General features: G+C 36.8%; 1 protein-coding gene across 1 annotated transcript in view; it reads left to right on the top strand.

The window, feature by feature from the left end:
- The window catches only part of LOC138722868 (von Willebrand factor D and EGF domain-containing protein-like), a 177,048-nt gene extending 157,173 nt beyond the window's left edge, over positions 1-19,875 (top strand). The window contains exons 26-29 of the mRNA XM_069861550.1: positions 4,559-4,654; positions 5,801-5,896; positions 13,028-13,125; positions 19,739-19,875. Of these exons, the coding sequence (XP_069717651.1) occupies positions 4,559-4,654; positions 5,801-5,896; positions 13,028-13,125; positions 19,739-19,753 (305 nt within the window). The 3' untranslated portion in view covers positions 19,754-19,875. The remainder of the gene's footprint in view (positions 1-4,558; positions 4,655-5,800; positions 5,897-13,027; positions 13,126-19,738) is intronic.
- Positions 19,876-23,939: the final 4,064 nt, after the last annotated feature.

The raw sequence follows: 23,939 nt of genomic DNA, 5'->3' as shown, positions 1-23,939 counted from the left end.
AGAAAAAGAAAAGTTGAGTTGAAAACTACATCTTCTAATCAGCACTGCAGCACGACACACTGTCTCCTCATCAGCAGCATGGCTCGGAATATGTGATGACAGATAATTTTTGGTTCAGAAAAAAATAGTCTGTGAAGTCTCGTTGTCAGGAAAGGACATGGGTGTTCAGCTGTGGGAAGGCACATTCCTGCAACATTGCAGACAATCCCTTTCTGCCAAAATTTCAGGAGCCTGTTTTAATATTCCCTGTGGTTTGACTTTATAAGGGTGGTGATGAACACCATCCTATTTCAACAAAATTAACTTCTCAGTACTTATTATCTACTTCTAGCAAGAAAAGGTGTAATGGGGTACTTGCATTAAATGGTGCCTAAAAAACCTGAAAAGTATTTTTCTGATAACCCACGGAGTCTGACGGAAATGTCTGCCCTCTTTTAATCTCTGTAAACTTATCAGCAGCTACTGCTGGTTAATACTGTATTGTTTGTCACTAGAATTGTAGGTATCCATCACTGATGCTACTTACTCCAAGAGGACCTACTTCATTTTACAAACAGTTAAAGTGGATTGGTGTTTCCTTAAAATTTAGCAATATCTGGAAATACTTATTTTGCACAAAAAATCTTCCTTTTGGTGGACAAAGCAGGAGGTCTGACTACCTTAAAGATGTTAGGGCTGAACACTTGAACTGTGGAGTTCCTTGGAGGTTGATAAAAAAGTTGCAAGAAAATCTTTACTGTGTCAAGTCAGCCTACAGGGGATAAACTATGAAAAGGTTTACAGGAAATTTTAAGTGATTGTAAGGTCAAAATGCATTCAAGCTATCCAAGAGAAATAGCTGCTGCATAAAACAGAAAACTTAGCAACTTGTGAACGCCTTTCATTGCACAGAATTTTGTGCATTTTGTATGATGTCCTTTGAAACATCTATGCTTTATCCTAACTGCCACAGCTGCTTGTTACCGTATCGAAATCACCCCTCTCCTGAAATACAGCATGTAACCATGCTTATTCTTTCACCTGCATTATCACCTTAAACGTAAGCTTACTTCACCTAACCTACCAATTTGAGGAAACTTAAGTTCATTGAAGTCTTTTCTAGTGTTAAATGGTGGAGCACTGCAGAACTGAGTAACCTAACAGCATACGGTTTAGTTCTTATTGAAAAGCATGGAAATGGTGGTGGTGAGAGCAAGGAGAGTGGGATTAAGGTTTTAGAGATACTTAGAGGCTGCCAGCAAGCAAGTGTTGATAGTACAGGACTCTCCCTGCCAGCAGCAATATACCCTACCAAAATGCAGCAAGGTAGAGATACAAATGTGTTTACATCCCTGTCGTTAGGGCTAGTCCCCATGGCAGGTGGAAAACCTCTTAAACCGCTACTGTCTTTGGGTCAAGATGCCAGGCTCTTTATAAGGGAGGGAAAAAAAGGGAATGTGAGTCTTTTCAAAGTCATACCAGTGCCTGGGAGGATTACGGTAATTCGATGTGCTCTCCTAGTGTCTGATAATTTATTTAGTTTTCCTGTGAGAGGCTGTAACATTTTTGTTTGCTATTTTGAAATTGGAGCTCCTCCACAGAGGCCAAGGAGTGGGACTAGCAAGGATCAGAACTAGTTATCATCAACAAATGTTGAAGTCTGCCTGATGGGTATTGAGATAGGATTGTATTTAAGAAAGTTAAAGAAAGTGAGAACAAGGGGGAGATGTCAGACGGGAAAAGGGGAGAGATAGCACTGCAATCATTTTCATAAAGGTGCTCGTGAATTCCCTTGCAAAAAGAGAAAGAGTCTGCCCCAGAGGGCAGGCAGGCAGAAGTGCCCCTCCAGTTTAGAACAAGTTTGGTACTTCCCTTAGTTAACTTAGAATTGAACTCCTTTGAAATTTATCACCTAAGTGAGGGATGCCATAAACAATAAACAATGTAAGCAAGTTCATGCTATACTTTCATAGTTAGGTGTTCATTTGTAAGGCAGTTGAACTAAGAGAGAAATAGATTCAAAGTTGAAAGTTTGAACTGATCTGTCTTACTCAGACCAAGACTAAACCTCACTTGTCACTTAAAGTTTTCCTGAATTACAATTGTGCTGGAACAAGTTCAGTAACACACAAACAGAAAACTAGTAGTTAATCAGAAAGCACACTTGTTTGACTCCTTATAATTGAGGGAAGAGTCTGATGTTCTACAATTTAATAAATCTGTTATCAGCAAAAAACCAACCAGGAACATCTTAAAATGAAATTGTTTGCATGAGGTGAAAAGTACACCGAAAATGTAAGGGCAAAGAAGAAGATGAATCCTCATTTTAGCAAGTACTACTGTGCTCCTAGTTATATTTTCCTTGGTTTTACTTTTTTATTGTTTGGGGAGGAAGACATTGTTCAAGTTTCAGATGATCTTAAACTAAAATCCCTGACTTCAACAGTATGATCTGGGGACAGCAAATTTACAATGGGTGCATTATGGTCTGTGAACATCACAAAGGTTAAAGTCATTTAAAATCTAGACCCCAATTTTATGGTTTGTGGTCATCTTTTCTAAATTCTGGATATCTGATGGGTTTTATATTTGAAACAAGAAGTCAAATACAGCACAACAGAAGATTGTAGGTCAGAAGTCCATTATTGGAGATGTGAGATCCAAAAGGGGAGAAAAAGGGAGAGGGAAAATAAAGGATTAAATTATTTCAGAGTAAAGGCTGCCATAATACCTTGAACTCATCTACGTTTTAACTAGTGGATTCAACACTTTTTGATAGTTCAGCAAGAACTGTAGATCCCTGTTAAGTCTTAGTAAGCAGAGGCCAAGATTACAGCATGGATCAGGAGAAGCGGAGAAAGGCGGAAAAAGAGGACGACAGTTTAAGGGCTTGGATCCAAGCAGCCCAAGCATGGGTAAGTCTGACCTGCCTGAGGGCAGGTCACTCTGCTGAGAGATCTGGGAGGCTTGGCACGGAACAAAATGCAAATGTAGCAGCCAACCAAGAGCAGCAACGTAGCACTAAAAGCTGCTAGTGCAGCAGCATCTGCACTGAAGGAATAGACCAGGACACAGAAAGCCACAAAAGAAATATTTCAATGCATCAGAGGAATAATTAGGGAATTTAATCCACCTATCTAAAAATGCTTGATCATACCTAACAGAGGAATAGAAGGTTATTCTCTCATGTAATAACAGTCACTGGGGTTTTGCATGTTATTTTTAAAAATCATCCCCATTTCAAGGCTTTTTGCAGAATTCCACCTTATACTATAAAGGTCTGAGGGGAGGTTGTGGCAGTTTCAGAGCTCTGCACATAGCGATGACTTGAAAATCAGTATTGCTACAGCATTAGCATTCAAGCTCTGTTCTTTCTGTGCCAAAAGACATCACAACCTAAAGGCTAATAATGGCACCGGAATACTACATTTTAGCTGTCAGCCCCCTCGGTGCCTGCAGAAGCAAGTAGCCTGCTCTTTGCTGAGGAAGAACTGGGTATTCAGCAGCCACCCAGGTCCACAAACAAGGATGGCTGCTGATTACTGCTGTTGCTAATGAGTCACTGGGAAATTCTATTGTGCTCACAAAGCTTTAAACATGGCAGAAGACATTTCACACAAATGCATCCTCAAACCTTCATTGTCAGACTCCTCCTGATTTGACTCTCATACTGCAGTCCATTTACTACATGACACAGCTTTATTGTCTTCCACTCAGTTATCAAATGCCTTCTTCCATGTAAGAGGCAAATTATTCCCACTTGCAACATACCAGCACTGTAATGTTCCTAAACTACATTGCCTCTGATGAGTCCTTCCTACAGGGAAGGAGAAACAGGAGATGAGGACTTTGGGTACCTAATAATGGCATGTATTTACATCAAAGCAGGCTGTGATTGAAGATGTTTGACTTGCCAGAACTGTGCAATTTTACTGTTGGATGATATAAAACAAGACTTTTGATAAATTCATGGATTAATCCTAGACACAACAATTAGATTTCTAATGAAATCTAACAAAAAATTACCTGGCTTCCTTTGGTTGAAAAGCAATCTAGCTTTCACATGTTATTTGTATGGAAGAATATAGTAAAAAGGTAAGTACTTTAACAAATATCATTGCAAAAAGGCCATGAAGGAATAGATATTATTTTTTAAGCTTGGTTGAATGCAAAACCATTCCCAAAATAGTGTGAAACCAATCTATCCTCTTCAAGTCCTTTCTTATCCAAATGAACATCTGAGAACATGTTTTCCAATCAGGAAGTGAAAGCTCTAACAAGTATTCAGTTTGTCCACAGCTGCCACAGAAAATGTCTTGCTTGTTTTCTGAGAATTGTTGTAATTAATGTCTCTCTCATTTTTCTGGTGAGGCAGCTATTCCTGGAGCTTCCTCGAAAGAGCTTCCAGAGGATTTATGGGAGCTATCAAGCCTCTGTGTTTCAGAGTCTCAAATCCAAATTACTTTTCTGATTTTTAATTACAAGCAATTGAACCTTCCAAGAGGAAGAGAATAAGTCTCTAGTAAAGTCTTCCCTTAATTCCCAGTTACCTTGTTCTTCCTTTGATATGTATCTGCAGGTGTCTGTGATCCCATGTGTATGAATGGAGGGAGATGTGTAAGGCCAAACGTCTGCGACTGCCCATCAGGATGGAGGGGAAAGCACTGTAATAAACGTAAGCACCTCTACTGCCCATCAGATAGATTATTATTATTATTTAGGCCAGTCAACATCAATTGTAATCTCCTTTTAATATTAAAAAACAATGCAGTAAATAGAATCTGTTTTGCTGCCTCAGCAGTCTGAAGAAAACCAGTTTTAAGTACAGGTAATACAAAATGCTATAAACATTTGATGCTTGCAAAGGAAAAAAGCCGTGTAGGGGAACCCATGTTCTGCTTCATGCAGCTGTCTGTTATATATCTTGTTATGGAAAATCATTTTTATGGTATTAAACTTGAAGCATTCATTTTATGTTTTAACAGCTTCAAATATTTTATTATATTTTACAGAGAAATGTCATCTCTTTCAAAATACAAAACTATTTAAAGCCTGCTATAAAGCCTTCCAAACTGATATACTCTCAAGGTCACCAGATACATTTTGGTGCATAATCTGGAGAATGATGGGTTCTTACTCTGTAACTCTACCAGACCAGATTACAGTTACATAAAAAATATAATTAAGAAACCTCTCACCCTAAAATATTTTCAAGAAATATTTTTCCTTACACAACTATTCATTACCATGATGTTGACAGACAAATGGAATAAATTTATACTCAAGATGACATACTGTATGTAAACCAGATTAAAATATTGGCTTTTTACCCCTTAGATCCTCATAGTAAATATGATTTCAGAACCAGTGTTTTGACATTATAATATAAATAATTTATTCAGAAATTATGAAGGAAGTCTGTGTCTCTTGCACATATACATCAAAACATGCATTCATTCTTTCAGGATCTCTGAAGAAACACTATAGAAAATAAAGATATCAAACTTTACTATGAGAATATATTCATTTACTATAAGGAACACATATTATGCACATAACATATAAATATAATATACGGAAAGTATTCTTAGCTGAGCATTAGAAATAGAAAAGCTACCAGTAGACAATCATCAAAGATAAATTTCTTAGGAAGCAAACATCAAAGAATCCTGAACACTGATTATCTGATTAATAAAACAAATTCACTTCTTCAGAAATCAGCCATATGGCATAAAATGTAGCAGGTCACCTTTCAGGTAGAACTTTAACATCCAGATATATGGTGTGCATCATCTTATTTGTTTCATGTCAATCTGTTCAGCTGTTTGCCTGCAGAAATGTCTGAATGGTGGAGAATGTGTAGGTCCAAACATCTGCGAGTGCTCTGGAGGATGGGTAGGAACTCTGTGCCAGATCCGTAAGTGCTACTTTAATTACTACAGTTTTGTAGCCACGTGCATTGCTCTAGAGATTTTCGCACGTTAGATTTTCTACTAGTTGTATATTATGTTAGGTTTATGGTTTGACTCAATGATCTTAAAAGTGTTTTCCAACCTAAATGATTCTATGATTCTACTACATGTAAAAATCAGCCATGACATGATTAGTACCTACATTCTGCCTTTTCTTTGTTAGAACTGTTTTATGCTGCCCATCAACCTACTACTTTCCAAGACATTTCTGAATTCAGCATCAGCGTGAGAAAGAGACCTTACTCATCTTTTGCTCATGCGGATGCTGAGCTTAACCTGTCAAATAAAACTACAAGTCCTTAAATGAAATACTTTGAAATACAAGGTTAAAATGAGGGGTCAGGGACAAAAGGCAATGGAGTAGCTCGTTCCGTGTACCTAGATGGCATTAAGCACAGAAAGAAATTCTATGTATCTGCTAACCTAAGAGGTCATCCCTGTAAAAGCTGTATGTCCTTTAGACTGACCCCCAAGGTGACTGTGGAAGTATTTGCACGTGGAAGGACTGGAAGACCTGGAACAGGAAGAGACCTGTTATTGCCTGTTACATACAGGGTCACTTCATTTTATGTATGTTACTAGCTTTACAGTAAAAGGGCATGGGAAAAATATCAAGGCATAAACCCCTTTAAAGGGCAATCCTTTCCTCTCACACTCACAGATCATAATTACTTATGGAAATCTCTTCTCAGTTAAACCCCAATGGCTGTGTAATTGTTTCTTTGTGCCAGCTGTCTTCTAGTTCAAACATGGCAATGTTTAAAGTTATTTATTAGTTGATGAGATACACTTGACTGAGTTTATTAAATAAATAAGCAAATCCTGCTTGTTCCTGTGAAAAGCAAGTAAGGCTTACTATCATTAACGATTTCTGCTGTCCTAGGGAGCCTAGGCAATATTTTATATATCTATCAGACCTTTGAAACTTTGCTCCAAATCCATTCACTTGTTAGTTGCCCTGGTTTTGCTATTTCTTCTCATGCTTTCACTGTAACAGGCAATTAAATCAGCTTTTTGTCCAAAAGGATCTGGCTGAAACTCTTAGGTCCCACAGCAAACCCAAATAATTACCAAGTGGTTAGAGTTTCTGGTTTTTTTAAATAGAAAGAGAGAAGACTATTGTCAGAGAGCAGATGGTGAGGTCTTATAATGTTGCTCCAGAGTATTCACAGTGAGGCAGGGAGGAAGCAGGGGAACAAGAAAGTCTTCATCCTCACAGATGTTAGGTATAAAGCCTCACATAGAAGTGTAACCTCTGAAAGCAGGTCTGGGTTTCTGTTATGATGAGATTCTACTCACCCAAGTCCAGAACTCAATGAAAAAAAAAATGCATTTATCTGCCTAAAGATAAAAAGCCTTCTGACTGCCTACTTTGCTCAAGGAGTGCTCACCTTCACCTCAACTCTGGTACTGCTGAGCAGGCTGCTAGGAGCAGCAAAGAGGACTGTAACCAACCTCTGCTTACATCTTTTTGTTGCTCTTCTGTTACTTTGGCCTCTTTCCCATCTCTCAGCAGCAGCTGAATAGTGAGACAAATACACTCGCTCTGCCAGAACCAGTGCACATCTGGCAAGGAGGTGTTTGGTTCATCACATCACTCCCCTGTCAAATTTAAGCCCCCAAGGTTTCTTTGTGCTCAGCACCCCCTTTCCTGCTTGGATGTATATATCCAAATTTGGTGCTCTGTCTGTAATATCAATAACAAAGATGAATACGACTTTGATTTGCACCACATTAGCTATAGATTTTGGCTGTTAAACTCAACAACAGAGCAAAACATTCACATTACAAGACAAGAAAGCAGTACCAATATATTATTCATTATTTCCAAATATTATTTCATATCCTGTATTAATTTATTCTATTACGTATCATATAAAGCCCTAATCTAATATTTATTAGATTATATATGACTTTCTTAATTTATATTCTCTATCAGCTATTGTATTTTTTGTATTATTCATCTAAATTGTTTTCATTTCACAATGCAAACCTTCCTTCTCACTCTACATGTAACAATTGAGATGATAACTTTTCCCAGCAATCACTGTACCTTCTTTGCTATCCAGAAGCAATTAGGGCTGGATTGTTTCTCTGGGGCTTTTTCAAGGGTAGGAGGAGGTTAGATAACCTCAGTTTCAGTCTTTGCTTTCAGCCTATGAAATCATGTAGCTGCCCTTATTGGGATGGCAGCAATGGGAATGCAAGTAGAGGTTTTATCTCTATATGGAACTTCATTTTTCCCTCGTTAACTTCCTAACACATACTTAAAACCAAACAATCTACCTAGACTTCCATTACTATTTTCTGGGTATTTCTCATAAGGAAAAAAATGTTTCAGTCCTCCATACTGAGATAGCAAGACAGAGAAGGACATTAAGCCAACAAAAGTGACAACAGACAAATACTGAAAATTGATCTTGGACATGTACTTTTGATTTATCCTTAACAAGAAGTCACACATGAAGATCATCAGCACATTTTCTAATTCATAAAGGTCTAAGCCTATGTGGACAGTTCAAGTTTGGAGACAGCAGTAGATGCAGCTGCCACAATAAAATCTTTTCTAAAACTTCTCTCTTCAGCCTTCTATAAAGCTTTTGGGTCCCTAATAATTAATTTAAATATTTACAGCTGCACATACTGATGCATTTTTCATCAAGAAAAAATAGGGCACAAGCCCAAAATGCTTCATCCTTTCAGCAGATAATGGACAAAAACCTAGAGCAGATTTTCAGTTCTGTTGCAATGAGGACTGGCAATGTACAAGTCAGTATCATTTTACTTCTAAAGTATTTAAAAAATGTGTAAGAGACCAAGACTGTATTGTCAAATGTAGTCACCGTGGGTTAAGGAACTTATACGTAATTTGGAACAGGTCTGCTACATTTTGAAGATGCAATCACACAAGAAAAACCTGACCTCTCTTGCAATGATGTACAATGAAATTGCATGTTCATATAATACTATGAATTGTGAATTTCTTAATGTCACAATCAGTCAAACTCACAATGACATCTCCCAGAGACATCCGTGCAGTCTGTTTTTCTCACAGTTTCACTAGTTTCTGGATACAACTAAACTGTAGAACTTGCTGAGAGTAAAAGCAGAGACTTTTAGAAGACATTGGTAATGGATGAAACACAATAGTCCTCTTTTATCAGACTGTAAATAAAGAGGTCAGTCAAGAGAACAGTTTTCTTCCCCACTCATCTGTAACTGAACAGAATAGCTTCTGAAAGAGAATCAATAAAAAAGGTCATTTGTCCCAACAAATAAGGTGTATGGTGGAATACACATTATCTTCAATGAATACATATGACTTTGATGGTCATAGTATAATGGTCAAGTTTCAGACTGTATTGCAAATGCAGTGAAATTACCTTTCAGAAGGACAGGTTAAAAAATGTCGTTTGAAATGTTCAACATGTCTCAGCTATAGAAACCAGCAGCTGTATAGAGTACGAAGCTTCCATTAGAATCTTTTTCTATCTGACTCTGTTTTTTAGCTTTCATGATAGCAACATAAGTATCCCAAAAAATTCTCTCTTTGAAAATACAGCAACAGTATCCCACAATCACCGTGTTTTCAACACTGATTTCCTTCCTTTTCCATATTAGATACCCAGTATAAAGCTCCATGCCTGTGGCTTCCCCCTGCCTCCTGTGATGTATATTCACATCTCTTTTTCTTGAGCTACAAAAGAAATGTTAGACCAAAACAGTGAAGACCTGACAGTACAATCTGATTACCCTGACAGATACAGCCAAAACACAACCCAGTAGAAGTCAGAAGGCTTCTGGCCAGAGATATAAGTCTGCTGTTTAAGGCTCTGAATGAAGGATCAAGGTATAATTCTAATAATTAATTATAAAGTATAAGAAGGTTATAGTTGTGAAGGATCTTCATCATTAAAATTCATGGTGCTATCTTCTGTTCTAATATTATTGAACCCACACTGGCTCCTCATTGCCCTTCAGAATATCTTCTCTTTATTTGCATGTTATAAGTGTCAACCTGATAGCCTTATAATTTCCTCAGCGTTCTTCTGTGTTGTATCTTTCTGCCTAGAACAACACCTCAGACAGGCTTTCTTCTAGCTTTCCTAAGTAACTTTTTCAAATCTTAAAAAAAAAAGAAAAATATTAAAAGAGAATGTAGTTCACATGCAAATTACAGCTCTGTTCTTTTAACACCCAGGGATAAATCTCTTTATGTAATGGGCATTTATTGATTATAATTTTAACATAAGCTTAGCTTATTAAATTGCTTTCTTTGCTGAATCTGTACAGGATAATGCATACATAGCCTGTGTCATTTTTAGTGTTTAGTAGCTTAGCATCCCTTGTAAATACATTTATGAAATATTCATTTGAACTTCAGCTATGTCATTATCCTCTGTGATTTCAATTCCAATTTTCTTCCAGAATGTTTTTAACTTCTCTTCTTTCAGAGCTCTTGTGTTTCTGAGCAATTCAGCAGGAAGCAGTGGGTGGAGAGGGAGAGACAGGCAGGTAGCAAAGGATAAAAAAGGAGGAAATCTTTTCCCTTTTTTAGCTTTGTTTGCATCAACTGAGAATCAAAAATCCACAGATGGAAAAAAGCCTAGTTCCTTATCTAATGCCCATTCTTCTGCCCATGCATACCAGAACACCCATATATATTATTGAGGTCTCCAGACGAGTCAACCTTTCTTTGCCTTACCTGTTCTTATTTTATCCACTACCAGGGTGAAAAGAGAATAGGCTTCCATTTTTCCTCAGCTCAAGTTCATATGAAAATGAATAATAATACAATACACAGTTCTCTCTCTTCCAGCTTACTACACTGTGGAACAAAACTGTTGTGGGCACAAGGAGCCCCTTCTGCTGCTAATGCACTCCCTCTTGGGTAACATTTTTGTTTCAGTGAATGAAACTCAGATTTTTTCAGTTAGAAGTCTGAGTTCTTTCAAAGCCGAAGAAGAAGCTGAAATAGCAGTCAGCACATAATGAGCACACTGTTCTAGCTTGAGGGGGAATTCATCATTCTTCCTCGCCCCACCCAGAATCCAAACTCAAGCCTCCCCCTCTCAGAAGATGGAGAAGTTTGCAGTTCCTCATTCCGGGTCTTAACGAGTGTTTTGCAGCAAACACATAACCAAACCAAGTTTGCTTTATAAAAACTTGTTTCAACAAAACAGCACTCAGCTTTTCAAAATAGCAGAAATATATCAATAGCTCCTAGACTACGAAGGCAAGTCTCAAGCTCCAGGTCACTGGAGTCCTGCTGCAGATAACCACCTGACACCAATGGGTTTTTAAAAAGGAGCACCTGGAGGTCACCAGCATGTCTAGGTGTCTGCGTGTTATTGTTCTGGACATGGTATGGGTCAGTAGTTTTGACACAGCATGAACTCTCACTACCTGACTGTACTCATAAGAGGTTTCAGTTTGCCGGGCTGTTTACAGCCTCTCATTTGTAAAACGTGTAGAGTAGCAGGAAATCTGTTTCCTTGCTTCTCTGTTCCATAGCTGTCAGCCCTAGTGTTCAGTATCGATATTTAGATTGTACTATTCCCTACACAGGCAAAACCTCAACCTCCTCACTGAGCACTAGTTGCTGTATCTGATAGTACAAAACCAGTACAAATTCCAGATGTTGTTAAACATCTTGTCCCTGGCTCTCCAAAGTCACTATAACAATTAGTGTAACTTTGAGAATCGCATTTAGATGGCTTAGAATCCCAGTATGTGATTTCTAAGGAGGTTCCACTAGCCTGTTCAATATCTGAGACTTTAGATCAGAACACAAAGAAACTGCATCAGCTTAAATCTGTGTCAAAATCAGAACCCAAGTCCAAAACCTTAAAATTTCAGAATTTATTCCTTCATCCTTTCAATTTGTTGAAACAGATTTTCTGTGGAAAAAAAACCCAAACCTTATAGAGATGCATTAAACTATTTCAAATCTGATGGAATATTTCGCTCCACGATGAAGGAGATGGTACTGGAATGTAGGCATGCATATACTCTATTTTCAAATGGGTCTTAATGGTGCATGGTTTGCAGCTTTCTGTATGTCTCTGTCAGACAAGAAAATACAAGAAACCACTTGTTGATTTACACCTGATCAGTTTTGAAGGCATTCAGTTTGACTGCCTGTAACTAGGATACAATATTCTGGCAATATTTATAGAAGGCTTAACTCATGAGATCTAATTAAAATATTATGACATATGTGTTCTTCTTGAATTGGTGCCCTATGAATTGGTTATTCTCCTTTCTTTATGCCAAAACAATGTCATAACAATATAAACTGCTAATGAGGATGAAAAATAGTGGCTGGATTTTCAGCAATTCATTTGATTATCTTTTTTTTCTCTGTTAAAAAAAAATGGACATGTTATTTTATTAAAAGAATATCTTCAAATGGATGGGCCTTTATAAGCACATTGGTAATCAACATAAAAAAAAAGTTTTGCTGATTCCTTTTTACTTGGAATAAGTGGCTCATTACTGATTCTGTGGGACCATGAAATAACATGTTCTTATGCCCTGATTTCCAGAAGTGTAAAGTACACCGTTCAACAAATTCTCCCTTTTATTTATTGCGATAGCATCACCTTTAGGAGTACCTATTTAACATATCTTTTTACGTCAAGTCAAGAACGTATCTTTAACAGCTGCTATTTTTTTTTCAGTTGGAACAAAATAAAATCAATTTTGGCACAAATCTGATGCAACCAGCAATGCCCAGAACCTATCCTGGCTTTCTGAATTAGGTTTTGCACTGATCCATTTCTGACTGAGCCTAGGTGATTACTTTGGCATAGTCTTCTCTTTCTCCATCATTAGGGAGAAAAGGAAGAAAATAAAGACAATTTTAAGCATAATAGATACACAATCATAAAAATCCTATTGCAAACTCTCTTTAACACATAAATGGTTTTTTATTATTTATGCTTTCCTCACCATATGAAACCACAGAATCATGATAGATTTTGTCACATTTTCAAAAGCATCTAAATATTCTCTTTCTAATTGCAAGATTTAGAATAAGTATATTTCTAAGCAACCTTATCTTTCATTGGTAGCACTTTGTGAGCAAAAATGTCTGTTTGGAAGCAGATGCATAGGACCAAATGTCTGTGCTTGCAGAAGTGGCTATACTGGTTTGGCATGTGAAAAGAAGGTAAGGTCCAAAACCACTGATACTTACAGTAAGAGGGATAAAAATAATGAAAAGTAACTGAAATAGCTTACAGGAAAATGGATTAAAGTCTTGTTAACCTTATGAAAGATGTAAATAAGGTTACGAAATAGTTTAAAGGAAGTTTAATGGCTGCTAAGCTGCCAAAATAACCCTGTATCCAAATGCCATACAAAATTTTCCTATAAGGAGCAGTTTATTACTTCAAATGTAAAACCCACAAAAGCTGCGTCTCTTCTGGTAGTTAGGGTTATCCTTAATATACTGTCTAAACCCACTAATCATCTGCAGAGCTAACCCTGGAGGAAAATACTTGGTTGCAGGGCAACCTGCTACTCCTCACCAGACACCCCTCTGCTTGCTTTTCGTCTCTCTGCCTTCCTATCTTTGTCTCTTATTCACAACATGAAATCACAGGCCTTGCACCCAGGAGGACTGTGAGCAGCAATCAATCTTGTTCATTTCCCCTTCACTTCAGCTCCTGATGATCCACTGTCCTTAGATAGCCTGCTCCATCTTGCTGAGCTTGACCTCCAACTCTATGTTAAATGTCACTGCTGACCTATCGAAAATGGCAAAACACCAAAGCCATTTGTGTGGTCAGAGAGAGATCCACCTCTTCCCTCCAAGTAACTTTGTTGGAGTTTTTTTTCCAAGATGAGCTCTCCTAGCACCTGGTAGGACTTGCTACTCCATTATCAAATGGGTGATCCTGCAGGTGCTCAGACAGAGCCAATGCAACTAAATCTTCTGTGCTCTTCCAAGGTGAATTATGGGCAAAATATCCTGCTTTGTATCTTCGTGGTGTGATACCTCCTCCCATTGCCTTAGGAAGAAATAATTATTTCCTTCTTTTGCAAGGAGCAAAAATCGACGTATTTTCATTTCAATTACATAATGCATTAAGAAAAGCATGAAAATCTATTCAGATAGCCACTTTATTCTGTTAATGATAATTAGATTCTAATATCAGAATTAAAGTCCTATATGGATTTTCTTAACAAGTACATTCTCAATCTGAATTACAGCTCCTACATCAATACTGAAACGCATCTAATATAGATAAGATGGGCGTTGCAATTTTCTATATATAAAAGAATCTGTTAAACAGGTTGGCTGTAGCCTAGGAAAATATATTGTGCATTTTCTCAAATAGTTAACAGAAGGAGACCAAATGGAAGCAGGAATATGCCAAGGTAAACTGGAGTTATTGTCTGCAAGCATCTATATCCAGGAGTTTTTTCTCATGGTAGGTCAAGAATTGCATTTTTTGGTACAGCAGACCAAGATTACCAGGATTGCTTTAGAACATTATTCTAGCTGTGAGAACGTGAAGTATGATATTTGTCACTTCACAAATGAAGTGGAACTTGGTGCATTTTACAGAAAATATGAAATAAATAAAAGAAAAAAAAACAGGCTTCCTTTTTCACTTGAATAAACTATTATACCGTAAATCAGTCCTGAAAGAAACAGAAAGTAGAAAAAGACATTGCATATTATGTATGTGCAAAATGCCAAGCCATCAATGATACGTATAAACACATGAGTCTCTCTAGCAATGATTAATCCCACATTTTTTTTGGACTGTTTGAAGCACTGTTCAGTTTCATGGATTCTTCTGCAGAAATACAGATTGGCTGCACTGATATGAACACGCACTACTTTGATGTGAAGAGGAAAACCGAATAAAAGAGAATTAACAGTTTTCCTTCAATCTGTGTACCTTGCTGAAAGCTAGAATCAACATTAGTCATAAAAATGATGGATTTAATAGCGTCTAATTGAAATTACATGGCTGATATTATATGAAAGCAAATAAGCTACCCCTGAAAAAAAAATTAAAATTATGAGAGATAGTAAGATACAAAGCTCATTTACTAGCACAGTCTATAGGAAAATGTAAACATAAGAATTCATACACTTATTACCATAGAAAAGTTGGGATGACAGGCCTCCCAAGAACTGATTTATCAGACTGGATCAAGTACAAGTGAATAATCCAAACAGGCTTTAATCAACTTCTTCTCCAAACATGTCAGTTGTGGAAATCTCAATTTATCTAAGTAATTGCTCAAGTATTTGACTACATTATTAAAGCACAGTTTTGTTTTTCCTAGCACTGAAGATAAATCCAATCTGTTCTAAGTAAAACCAATACTTCTTGGGGTAACCTGTGTGGGCATGGCAAAACTGTGTGGGCATGGCAAAAAGTTATCACAATTCTTTCAGCAGCAACACTTACAAGCCTGATTTTCTCCCATTTTCCTCAGCTAACTCAATCAAGTTTCAAACCTTGTTCTCTATGGCTCTCATCTAAACTCTCTCCAGTTTCTCCATCTCCTTCTTGATGTGCTGTATCCGAGTGCCAGCACAGGCCAGCATCCAGCAACTGCCTCCCTGTGTGGCTCACCAGTCCCTCATTAATACATTTAGAGCAAGAGATTTACGTTTTTCTGTGACAACAATGCAACCTGTTTAGTCTTTCCCACAGTGCTGATACTTTATCACTTATTTCCCATTTGGCATTTGTGAAGCTGACTTTTACTCTGTAAGCACCATCTTTATTATCTTTACTTAACTTTGTCTCATGGATTTCAAGCTGTTTCCACCCATTTATGAAAAAAATTTTTAATTTTAAGTCGGCTTGCACTGCCTCCAAGTGTGACATCGTTGAAAATTGTGACATCTCATAGTCTGAGGCAGTAATGAAAGTAGCACCTATTGATAAAGCTATTCCTTGATAATACTTTCTCAAATAGGCCTTGCCCCTTACTTTTTTAATCTGAATCATATTTATTGGCATAACTGTCATATCAGAGGTCTCCCTAAAGTGATAAATATATCTGCTCTTGGTGGGTAGAGTGGCTTATAAATTGATTGTTTAATAATTTGTGTCAATATCTTCCCAGCTTAGTCTGAATCTTTGGCTGTCATTCCCTTGCTTTTTCCTCTTTTTTTTTTTTCCTCATTTAAAGATATGTGCTGAGTTTATTGGGACTATTTATATCCTTTGGCAGTTCACAAAGCAAATTACTGCTGGTTTAGAAACCGCATCTATAAATACATAGGGGTAAACTCTGTGAGGCCTTGTTGACCTGGAAAAGCTACTTCATGTTATGACCCTCTTATAACTAAGACTTTCCATATGGAGAGTTAATGCACAGTAGCTAGCATACCATAAATTCAAATCCCAGCCATTTAACCTTGTATACAGGCATTAAATCTGACTTTTCTGAATCTAAATACTCAGTTCCTTCCCTACTCTCCCTTGAATTCCTGTTCCCTTGTTAATTCCGATCACGTTAAGCCTTTTGTCACATTTAACCTTCCCGAGAAGATAGAAGTAAAGGCACTGAGCACATTAGCCTTGCCTCTGCCATCTGCAATCTTCTCTCCTTCCTGTCAGATTTACCACTATGTTTTGCTATGAGAGTTAAAACTCATGCTTTGCTCTGTTTCTGTTATGAATTTTCAAATAATGGGAACAATACAGTGGCAGTGGCATGTAAAATTTGTCAAAAGAACTGAATTAAATTGGAGGGGAGCAGCCTCTTCCCTTCCTCAGCAGCAACTGACAGGGGATGCTCTGGGTGACTGCACCTGCAGATAACTGAATCTCACCAAATTCCCTTCCTGGGGAAGAAGATTCAAGGTAATTGCCACTTATCCAGATTAGGAGACCGATTTCCTCCTTGGAACTTAATTTCTGATCTTCAATTTAGTCTCAAAAATCGGAGTGAAAATTTCATTTTCAGCAGCATTATTTTCAGAGTATATTTGGAAAACACTAAGGAGAGAGATACAAGAAGCTATTAAAAAAAGAAAAAAACAAACTTCACTACAGAACTTTTTTCCCCCACAAACTAAATAGTGTCTGAAGTCTGGTTTTGCCAGTGCATTTGGAAGAGCTGGATGGCCCATGTTCGCTTAATCAAGTTATTCCCCCTTCTCTTCTGTAATCTTTGGTATAGTTCCCCTTTGTGCAGTTAAGATTCCTGGAAGAACAATATACATTTTCCCAAATTATTCATCATCTACCTCCTCATTCTCACATTTATATTGCCAAGTGATTTGCAATTCATTTTCTGACATTTTTTGTTTACTCTGTTTTGGACTTCTGCTAAACAAAGCCTGCCAACAGCATTCCTCAGAAGGCTAATGAACTTGCTAAAATAGCAATCACTCTCTTAGAAACCTTTTGCGTATTTTTAATTTGTATTGACTCTTTGAGAGATCCAGATAATTTAGCAAGTTTCGTGGCAGACACGAAGACAAATGCTCCCGTTGACTTTTACATTCAAAACAGCCATTACTTTATTCAGGGCTGGAAGGGGCCACAAAACAGACTAAAAAGACTTTTTTTTTCCAGTGGAACCACAGTTAAAAACTTCAGCACGAGTGCCCAAAGAGACTAAGATAATCACTGCATCATTTGCACAACAGGGAGTTTTTAAGAAACCTGAAATTCATACTGCATCTGTTGTCCTATCTGATACTATCTGATGCTTTCCTTGTTTGTTTATATTTTCCTTTCTAAAAGGATTAAAGTAATATCATTAATTAAGCCAACAGGCTTAATTTTAGCTAAACAATGTTATCTAGTTAGATATAAATGGTACATAATATTACACTACAAGCTATCATGATGGTGTATTTTTCCAATAGCAGTTTAAATATTAATGTGTTAAACTTGCCTGTCTGTTAAATATTTATTCTAAGGCATAAAGGTACTTAGAGGTGTAGCTAGCTAGAGAAATAATAATCAAGAAAAGGCAAACATTTTTAGCACTGGACTTTACTAGTAAATTGAAGAGCAACATGCCATTCACTCCCCATGAATAAAACCAGCTACTACCTTCCAGATATAAAACATACTATTGATTTCAATACAACATACAAGATGTTTTTAATAAACAATTTTTCACCTTAGGTAACCCTGTGCTGCTGTTAGTGGTCTTAAAATCATTATTAATTTGTTCATGTATACATTAAGACACATTAAAAACCAAATCATGGTGCTGAAGTTAGACAAGCTGTATTCAGCATCTGTGAATACACAAGCTCGTCAGCTGTGGAGTTTTGGCCATGCCTATTTATGAATTGTTTGACAAATAAATGGAAGTAATATGTGATAAAATAATAAAGTCATACGTATGTGAGACTGAGCTACACACGTACATCAGTCAAACTAGTTGCTTGCCTGTCATAAAAGAATGTAAGAGTAGTTAATGCTATTTAAGTTAGAAAAATGACTGCAAATTCCTCATCATATCACTGAACACCTTCAACACATACACTTGCTCACATATTCAGATTGTATTTGGGGGCACCCCGATACATTTTAGTTAGTCTAGACCTGGAAGCATCCAAGACCTTATGCTTCCAGGTGTGCACAGGTAAATCCACGCAGAGATATTTTATGATTTTTATACATATATTTACACACACAAATAAACACGTCTAAAATCCAGATACATCTTTTAGTATAACTGTCTATATAGATAGCTTGAAATATGCAATATGACACAGACATGCAAATACATTTTAATTTGACCTCATTAAATATAGATCACTCTTCCAGATATACAAATTTGTCCCAGGTAAAATCAAATCCTTACTCTAACTAAATCTGTCAAAATTCCAGCAGATACTTGTAGAAATGTGCTCTCTTTTCATATAATGTAAAGGTTTTATGTACAAGTAAAAACCTGCTAACTGGACACATCACTATTAGAAAGTAAGGTAAGATATTCTAGAGTCAAACAGGGAAATAAATTTGGATACATGATGCTAATATCAAGGTTAACCTGTCAAATCAAATACAGATACATCAAGATTAAGGAGCACCTTTCTTCTTGTCCAGAATAATAAATTAATATCAACATCTTAATGTGCTTTGTAATACAGATTTCTATAAAACTGCCCTTGAAAGCGTGGTCTTAATTCTATGTGCTTGGATAAAATAAAATTTTTCATATCATTTATTATCTTGTTTTGGGATAAAGAAAATTCACTCATATATTTAAACCAAGATGATATTCATGGACAACTTCTGCTGTATGAAAATGGGATAAGTGCACTGAAACGCTTTCAGGCAAAAAGCCAACAATCTCCATGTGTTATACAGAAGTGGAAGAGTGATTTTTTTTAAGGCACACCTGCTTTAGATGAAAGAAATTGAATTCCAACTCCATAACTGTCAAGTGCCACTGCAAATAATAGAGCCTAAGCCGAATCATTTCAGCAATATAGTTATTTTCCTGTTGAAGCGATGGACCAGAAATCAGCCTTAGCTAGATGATATCACTTTATGTGCATGCTTTGGAAACAGTTCCATTCATCATTTCACTTCTTAATCCCTTTCAAAAACACGTTCTTCATTCTCTGGATAATAAAAACTTTGGTACCTATGTCAAAATTGTGAAAAAAAAAATGTAGATTCTGATTTTGTCATAATTACATAAAAATTCCAAAGAAAACACAATAAATCATTTGAATGCTTGCACATGACATTTCTTACACAAACCACATGCATAAGGCTGCATTTTCTATAGTGCCTTAAACAGCTGAACCCTCATTTCTTTTTTTGCAGGTCCCAATAGGATGAAGATACCATAACAGCAGGGCAATGAAGACAATCATTTGGGTATTGATACTCACTTCCACCTGGGAGGATATTTTGTGAAGACATTGCTAGTTCTTTTCCTCTTATCCTCATATAATCACACTGAATAATAATTTTAAAAAAAGCCTCCTATAACAATAAACATACACCTGTTTTCATACCTGTCTATGGCAGGGTTCAAATTCATAATCCGTGGTTGCAGTGACACCATCACAACCATCACTCCCAACAACAAGATTTTAAAATGGTACAGACTATTTTATAAAGATTTTTAGTGCCATGATATTAATTTCTCACTAAGATTTGAAAGCACAGAAAAATTTCCTCATTTCTTCCTATTTTTTTTATACAGGTGTATTACTCAGACTCTAGAGAAAAGTGAATAAATTAGATCCTGCTCCTACTCAGAAATTTCAGTGACCACCAAGGGAAATACCTTAGCAATGTTTAACTAACACTTGTTCCAACCTGTAGTGTCTTTCTGCTGAGTAACTGGCTGAAGCCAAATGCTTTAGTTTTCTAAGTTGCTAACACATCATTTATTTGTGGAGGTATCAATGCAAAACCTGGTGAAATGCTGGCTTTTAGTTGCATCTGCACTTGAGTTCTTCTTGTCCCCTGTACTGGCTACACATTGCACCTGAACAAGTCAACGGCTGACATGCTAAGGACACATGTAGCCATAAAGCCTTAATCCCTGGAAGTATTTTAGAAAACTAGCCTTCTAATCATATAACGGGGGCTTAGTGAAATACTGGAAAATCTAGGTGGTCTCAGAAATTTTCATCTTAATCTGAAAATTCTGATTTATGGAAGTCTGCCACTAGGTCCCCTACTAGCAGCTGTACTGACATAGGGGGGTTTGGGATGGAGCAGTGGCAGAAAACCTTGGAGGAGGAGGAAGGAGTGAGAGGAAGAGCCTACAGAAACCAATTATAAATTCACCTGGAAAAAAAGAGAGTTCTAAACTGTCATCTTGGACAACTCTCACATTCAGTAAGGCAAAACCACAATCCCAAACCACACCCTCAGCATTCATGCTCTCCTTTCATTTGTCTCATTGGAAAATTCAAAACAACTATAGACCAAAATCTCAGTTCCTTGATGGAAGAATATTGAAGTTTTGACAATCCCTCACTCTTCCAGAGGTAACTTCAGGGAACAATGATACAAGTAAACCTTTTTGATTGAGCCTTCAGGGCTGCAACAGTAACTAGGTATAAGATTTTATCTGACCCTTACTGTCAATTTATAAGAATAAAAAATATTGGCTGTGAGACCTTCAAATACTGCAAATTAAGTGTTTACTAACACTTAGAAAAACTGTCAGTACTATAACTCACAAAAACATTCCTCCTCCCTTTAGTCCATCTGCTAATAGCAGCATTTTCCCCTACATGTAACTAATATACAAAAATGCTTTTAAATGTATCCAATTTGTTTTCCAATAAATGACTCACTATTCTTTATTTCTGAAGTTTTGCCTTTCATTTTATGTTTTGAACTGCTCCAGTGTAAATAGTATCACAGATGTAAAAGATTAAAAACACAAATAACACTGTCTTTCCTTGCAAGTTTCCTACAAACACCTAGATGACAGACCAGAGGTCAAAATACTTGCTATACTTTACTAATATGCAATGATCTAGATGATAGGTAGCAATGTTAATATGAAGTTAAGTTTTTAGCATTTGCTTTAACAGTTCCAGGAAGACATTAATACTAAAACAGAACATTGGCACCAGATGACTATCTACAAGATTAAATTTAGTGTCGCAATTACACCTTTCTTGAAGTACAGCCCCAATCAATAAAAAAAGATTTCTATTACCTTGCCTCCATAATGTCTACAAGAGACTGTGCTAATGAACAAAACCCCTTGCCAAGATCAGATTTGAAAACCTAAAACAGCTTTCAACGCCTTGCAGTTCCTCACTGTATATCTAGATGTGACTATTATAGACAATATACATCCTCATCTATTTTTAGACAACTGGAAAGTTATTTTGCATCACTGAGGATAGCTTATGTGCGGCTATAAAACAGAAACAAATGCTGATAAGTAGCAATGATTAGGTTCCAGTATCTGATGCAAACTACAGGTAACCTACAGTTACCATAATTTCACAGATCATGCCCAGGTAACTCTTCTTTACTTAAGGATGAATTTGCTACTGTTCCTTTTTTCCCCAGACACTTCAGCACTTAACTGTTTTCTTCCCTTGATTGTTCAATATACTTTGCTGAAAAGTCACTAAACATGTTGAAGACTACATGCTTAATTTATTTTTTGAACAAGATATAGAATACTGTAAGAGAAAAATTATTCTGTAGAATTTCATAGATTCTACAACTTTTTGAAAAATACCCAATAGGGACTTTTTCTTGCAAATACAAGATCTTTTTTTTTCTAAATCTTGTCTTATACTTATAAACCACTTCTACCTGTTATTGGTTCAAAAAGAGTGCAAGGAGTTTAAAGGCAGGAGTCAGTCTTATTAATTGCACTCTACCAAAAAGTTGTACAGGTTCTGCATACTTACTTGAAGCTGCAAGTTATTTAGTTCTAACTTCTAATTGTCAGTATGACTTCCAAAACTCTTTGCTTGCTGAAGACTCATTTCAAAATCCTGTTAAAACCCCAAATAAACTGTGCACAATATATCATCTCTTGTTATGGGAATAGCAGAGAGATCTATTAGGCAGAAGGGGAGCGTCAGGCTTTCCTGCTTAATGCAAACATTTTTGAGAGCACAGTCATTGCCAGATTTAATTTATTCATGGCTTATAATATTCATTCATGTGGATGCTTAAGCATTAGAGCCCTGACTGTACCTTTTTGAAATTTCATTGTGTTTGTATTGTTTTGAAGAAAAAGATGACATCAATACTTTTGCTGCTCAGAAAGCAGGAAAATGCAATAAGGAAGGAGGAGTTAATTTTTGTCTTTACTCTATATCACTATAAACTTTTGCTGAAAAGATTGGGCAGGTTATCCAGAATTATAGAACACTGTGTTGGAAGGGAAATTTAAAGGTAACCTAGTCCAAGAGCCCCGCAATGAGCAAGAACAACTTCCACTTGAACAGGTTTCTCAGAGTCCCATCCAACTTGACTTTGAATGTTTTCAGGGATGGGACATCTACCACCTCTCTGAGCAACCTATTCCACTGTTTAATCACCCTCATCATATAAAATTCCTTCCTTATAGCCAATCTAATTCTACCCTCTTTTAGTTTAAAAGCATTACTCCTTGTCCCATCGCAATGCATCCTGTTAAAATGTTTGTCCCCATCATTCTTATAAGCCCCCTTTAAGTACTGAACAATTACAATAAGATGTCCTGAGAGCCTTCTTTTCATTGCACGTATGCACATATATGTGTGTGTCCATGGTATATTAGCTAAAAGTGTTCAAGAAATTGCTATGAAGCCAAGAAAATGCTTTTAAGGGAAAAAAAGCAAATACTATTCAGTATTCCAGCAGGGAAAATATCATTTCTTTCTCATTTTATAAGAGCTTTGTTCTCTCATGTTAGGACATGCTCTGTAAGTTGAAAGAAGTGCACGTACTCCCTGCAGAATAAGTAGGTATGTACTATGTCTGAGCTTCGTTTAGAACGAGCAGAGTTTTACTCCAGAAATGTACCACATTCAAGGGCCTGCAGATGTCATTCCCTGCTTTATCCATAAACAAGAACAGCAGCAGTTTAACAGTGGAAGCCACTAATCCTCTCCTAAGAAGACCACCCACAGGGGAGAGAAGCGCGATCTGGTCTCTATGTGTATTTAACGCTCAGCCTTCCTGCCAGAAAACCCTGTTCTGCATGTGTCACTGAAAAAAAAAAACAGGTGACAGATCAAAATGAGTATATTTTGGGGTTTGATTCACACTGATGACACAGTGAGAGGGTCTGCCAACTTGCATCCCCAGTGAAAAAGGCTTTGCAATACTCCACATATATAAATAAACACACATAGAAACATGAATAAAATAATTTTCACTTTAAATTATTTAACCATAAATTTTGTAAAGCATAACATGCTCTCTGGGCTTTATGCTACACCTTTATGGTCAATTAATTTTTTAACTTTAATATCAGTTGGAGAAGGAAGAGAACATGGCAGAATACACATGGTGTGCATAACAATGTGTACCTTCTAGGATT

This window comes from Phaenicophaeus curvirostris, chromosome 7 (genome assembly GCF_032191515.1).
Source record: "Phaenicophaeus curvirostris isolate KB17595 chromosome 7, BPBGC_Pcur_1.0, whole genome shotgun sequence".
In the NCBI taxonomy this organism is placed as follows: domain Eukaryota; kingdom Metazoa; phylum Chordata; class Aves; order Cuculiformes; family Cuculidae; genus Phaenicophaeus; species Phaenicophaeus curvirostris.
The sequence above is the reverse complement of the archived record's forward strand: the minus strand, read 5'-3'. Positions and strand labels throughout refer to the sequence as shown.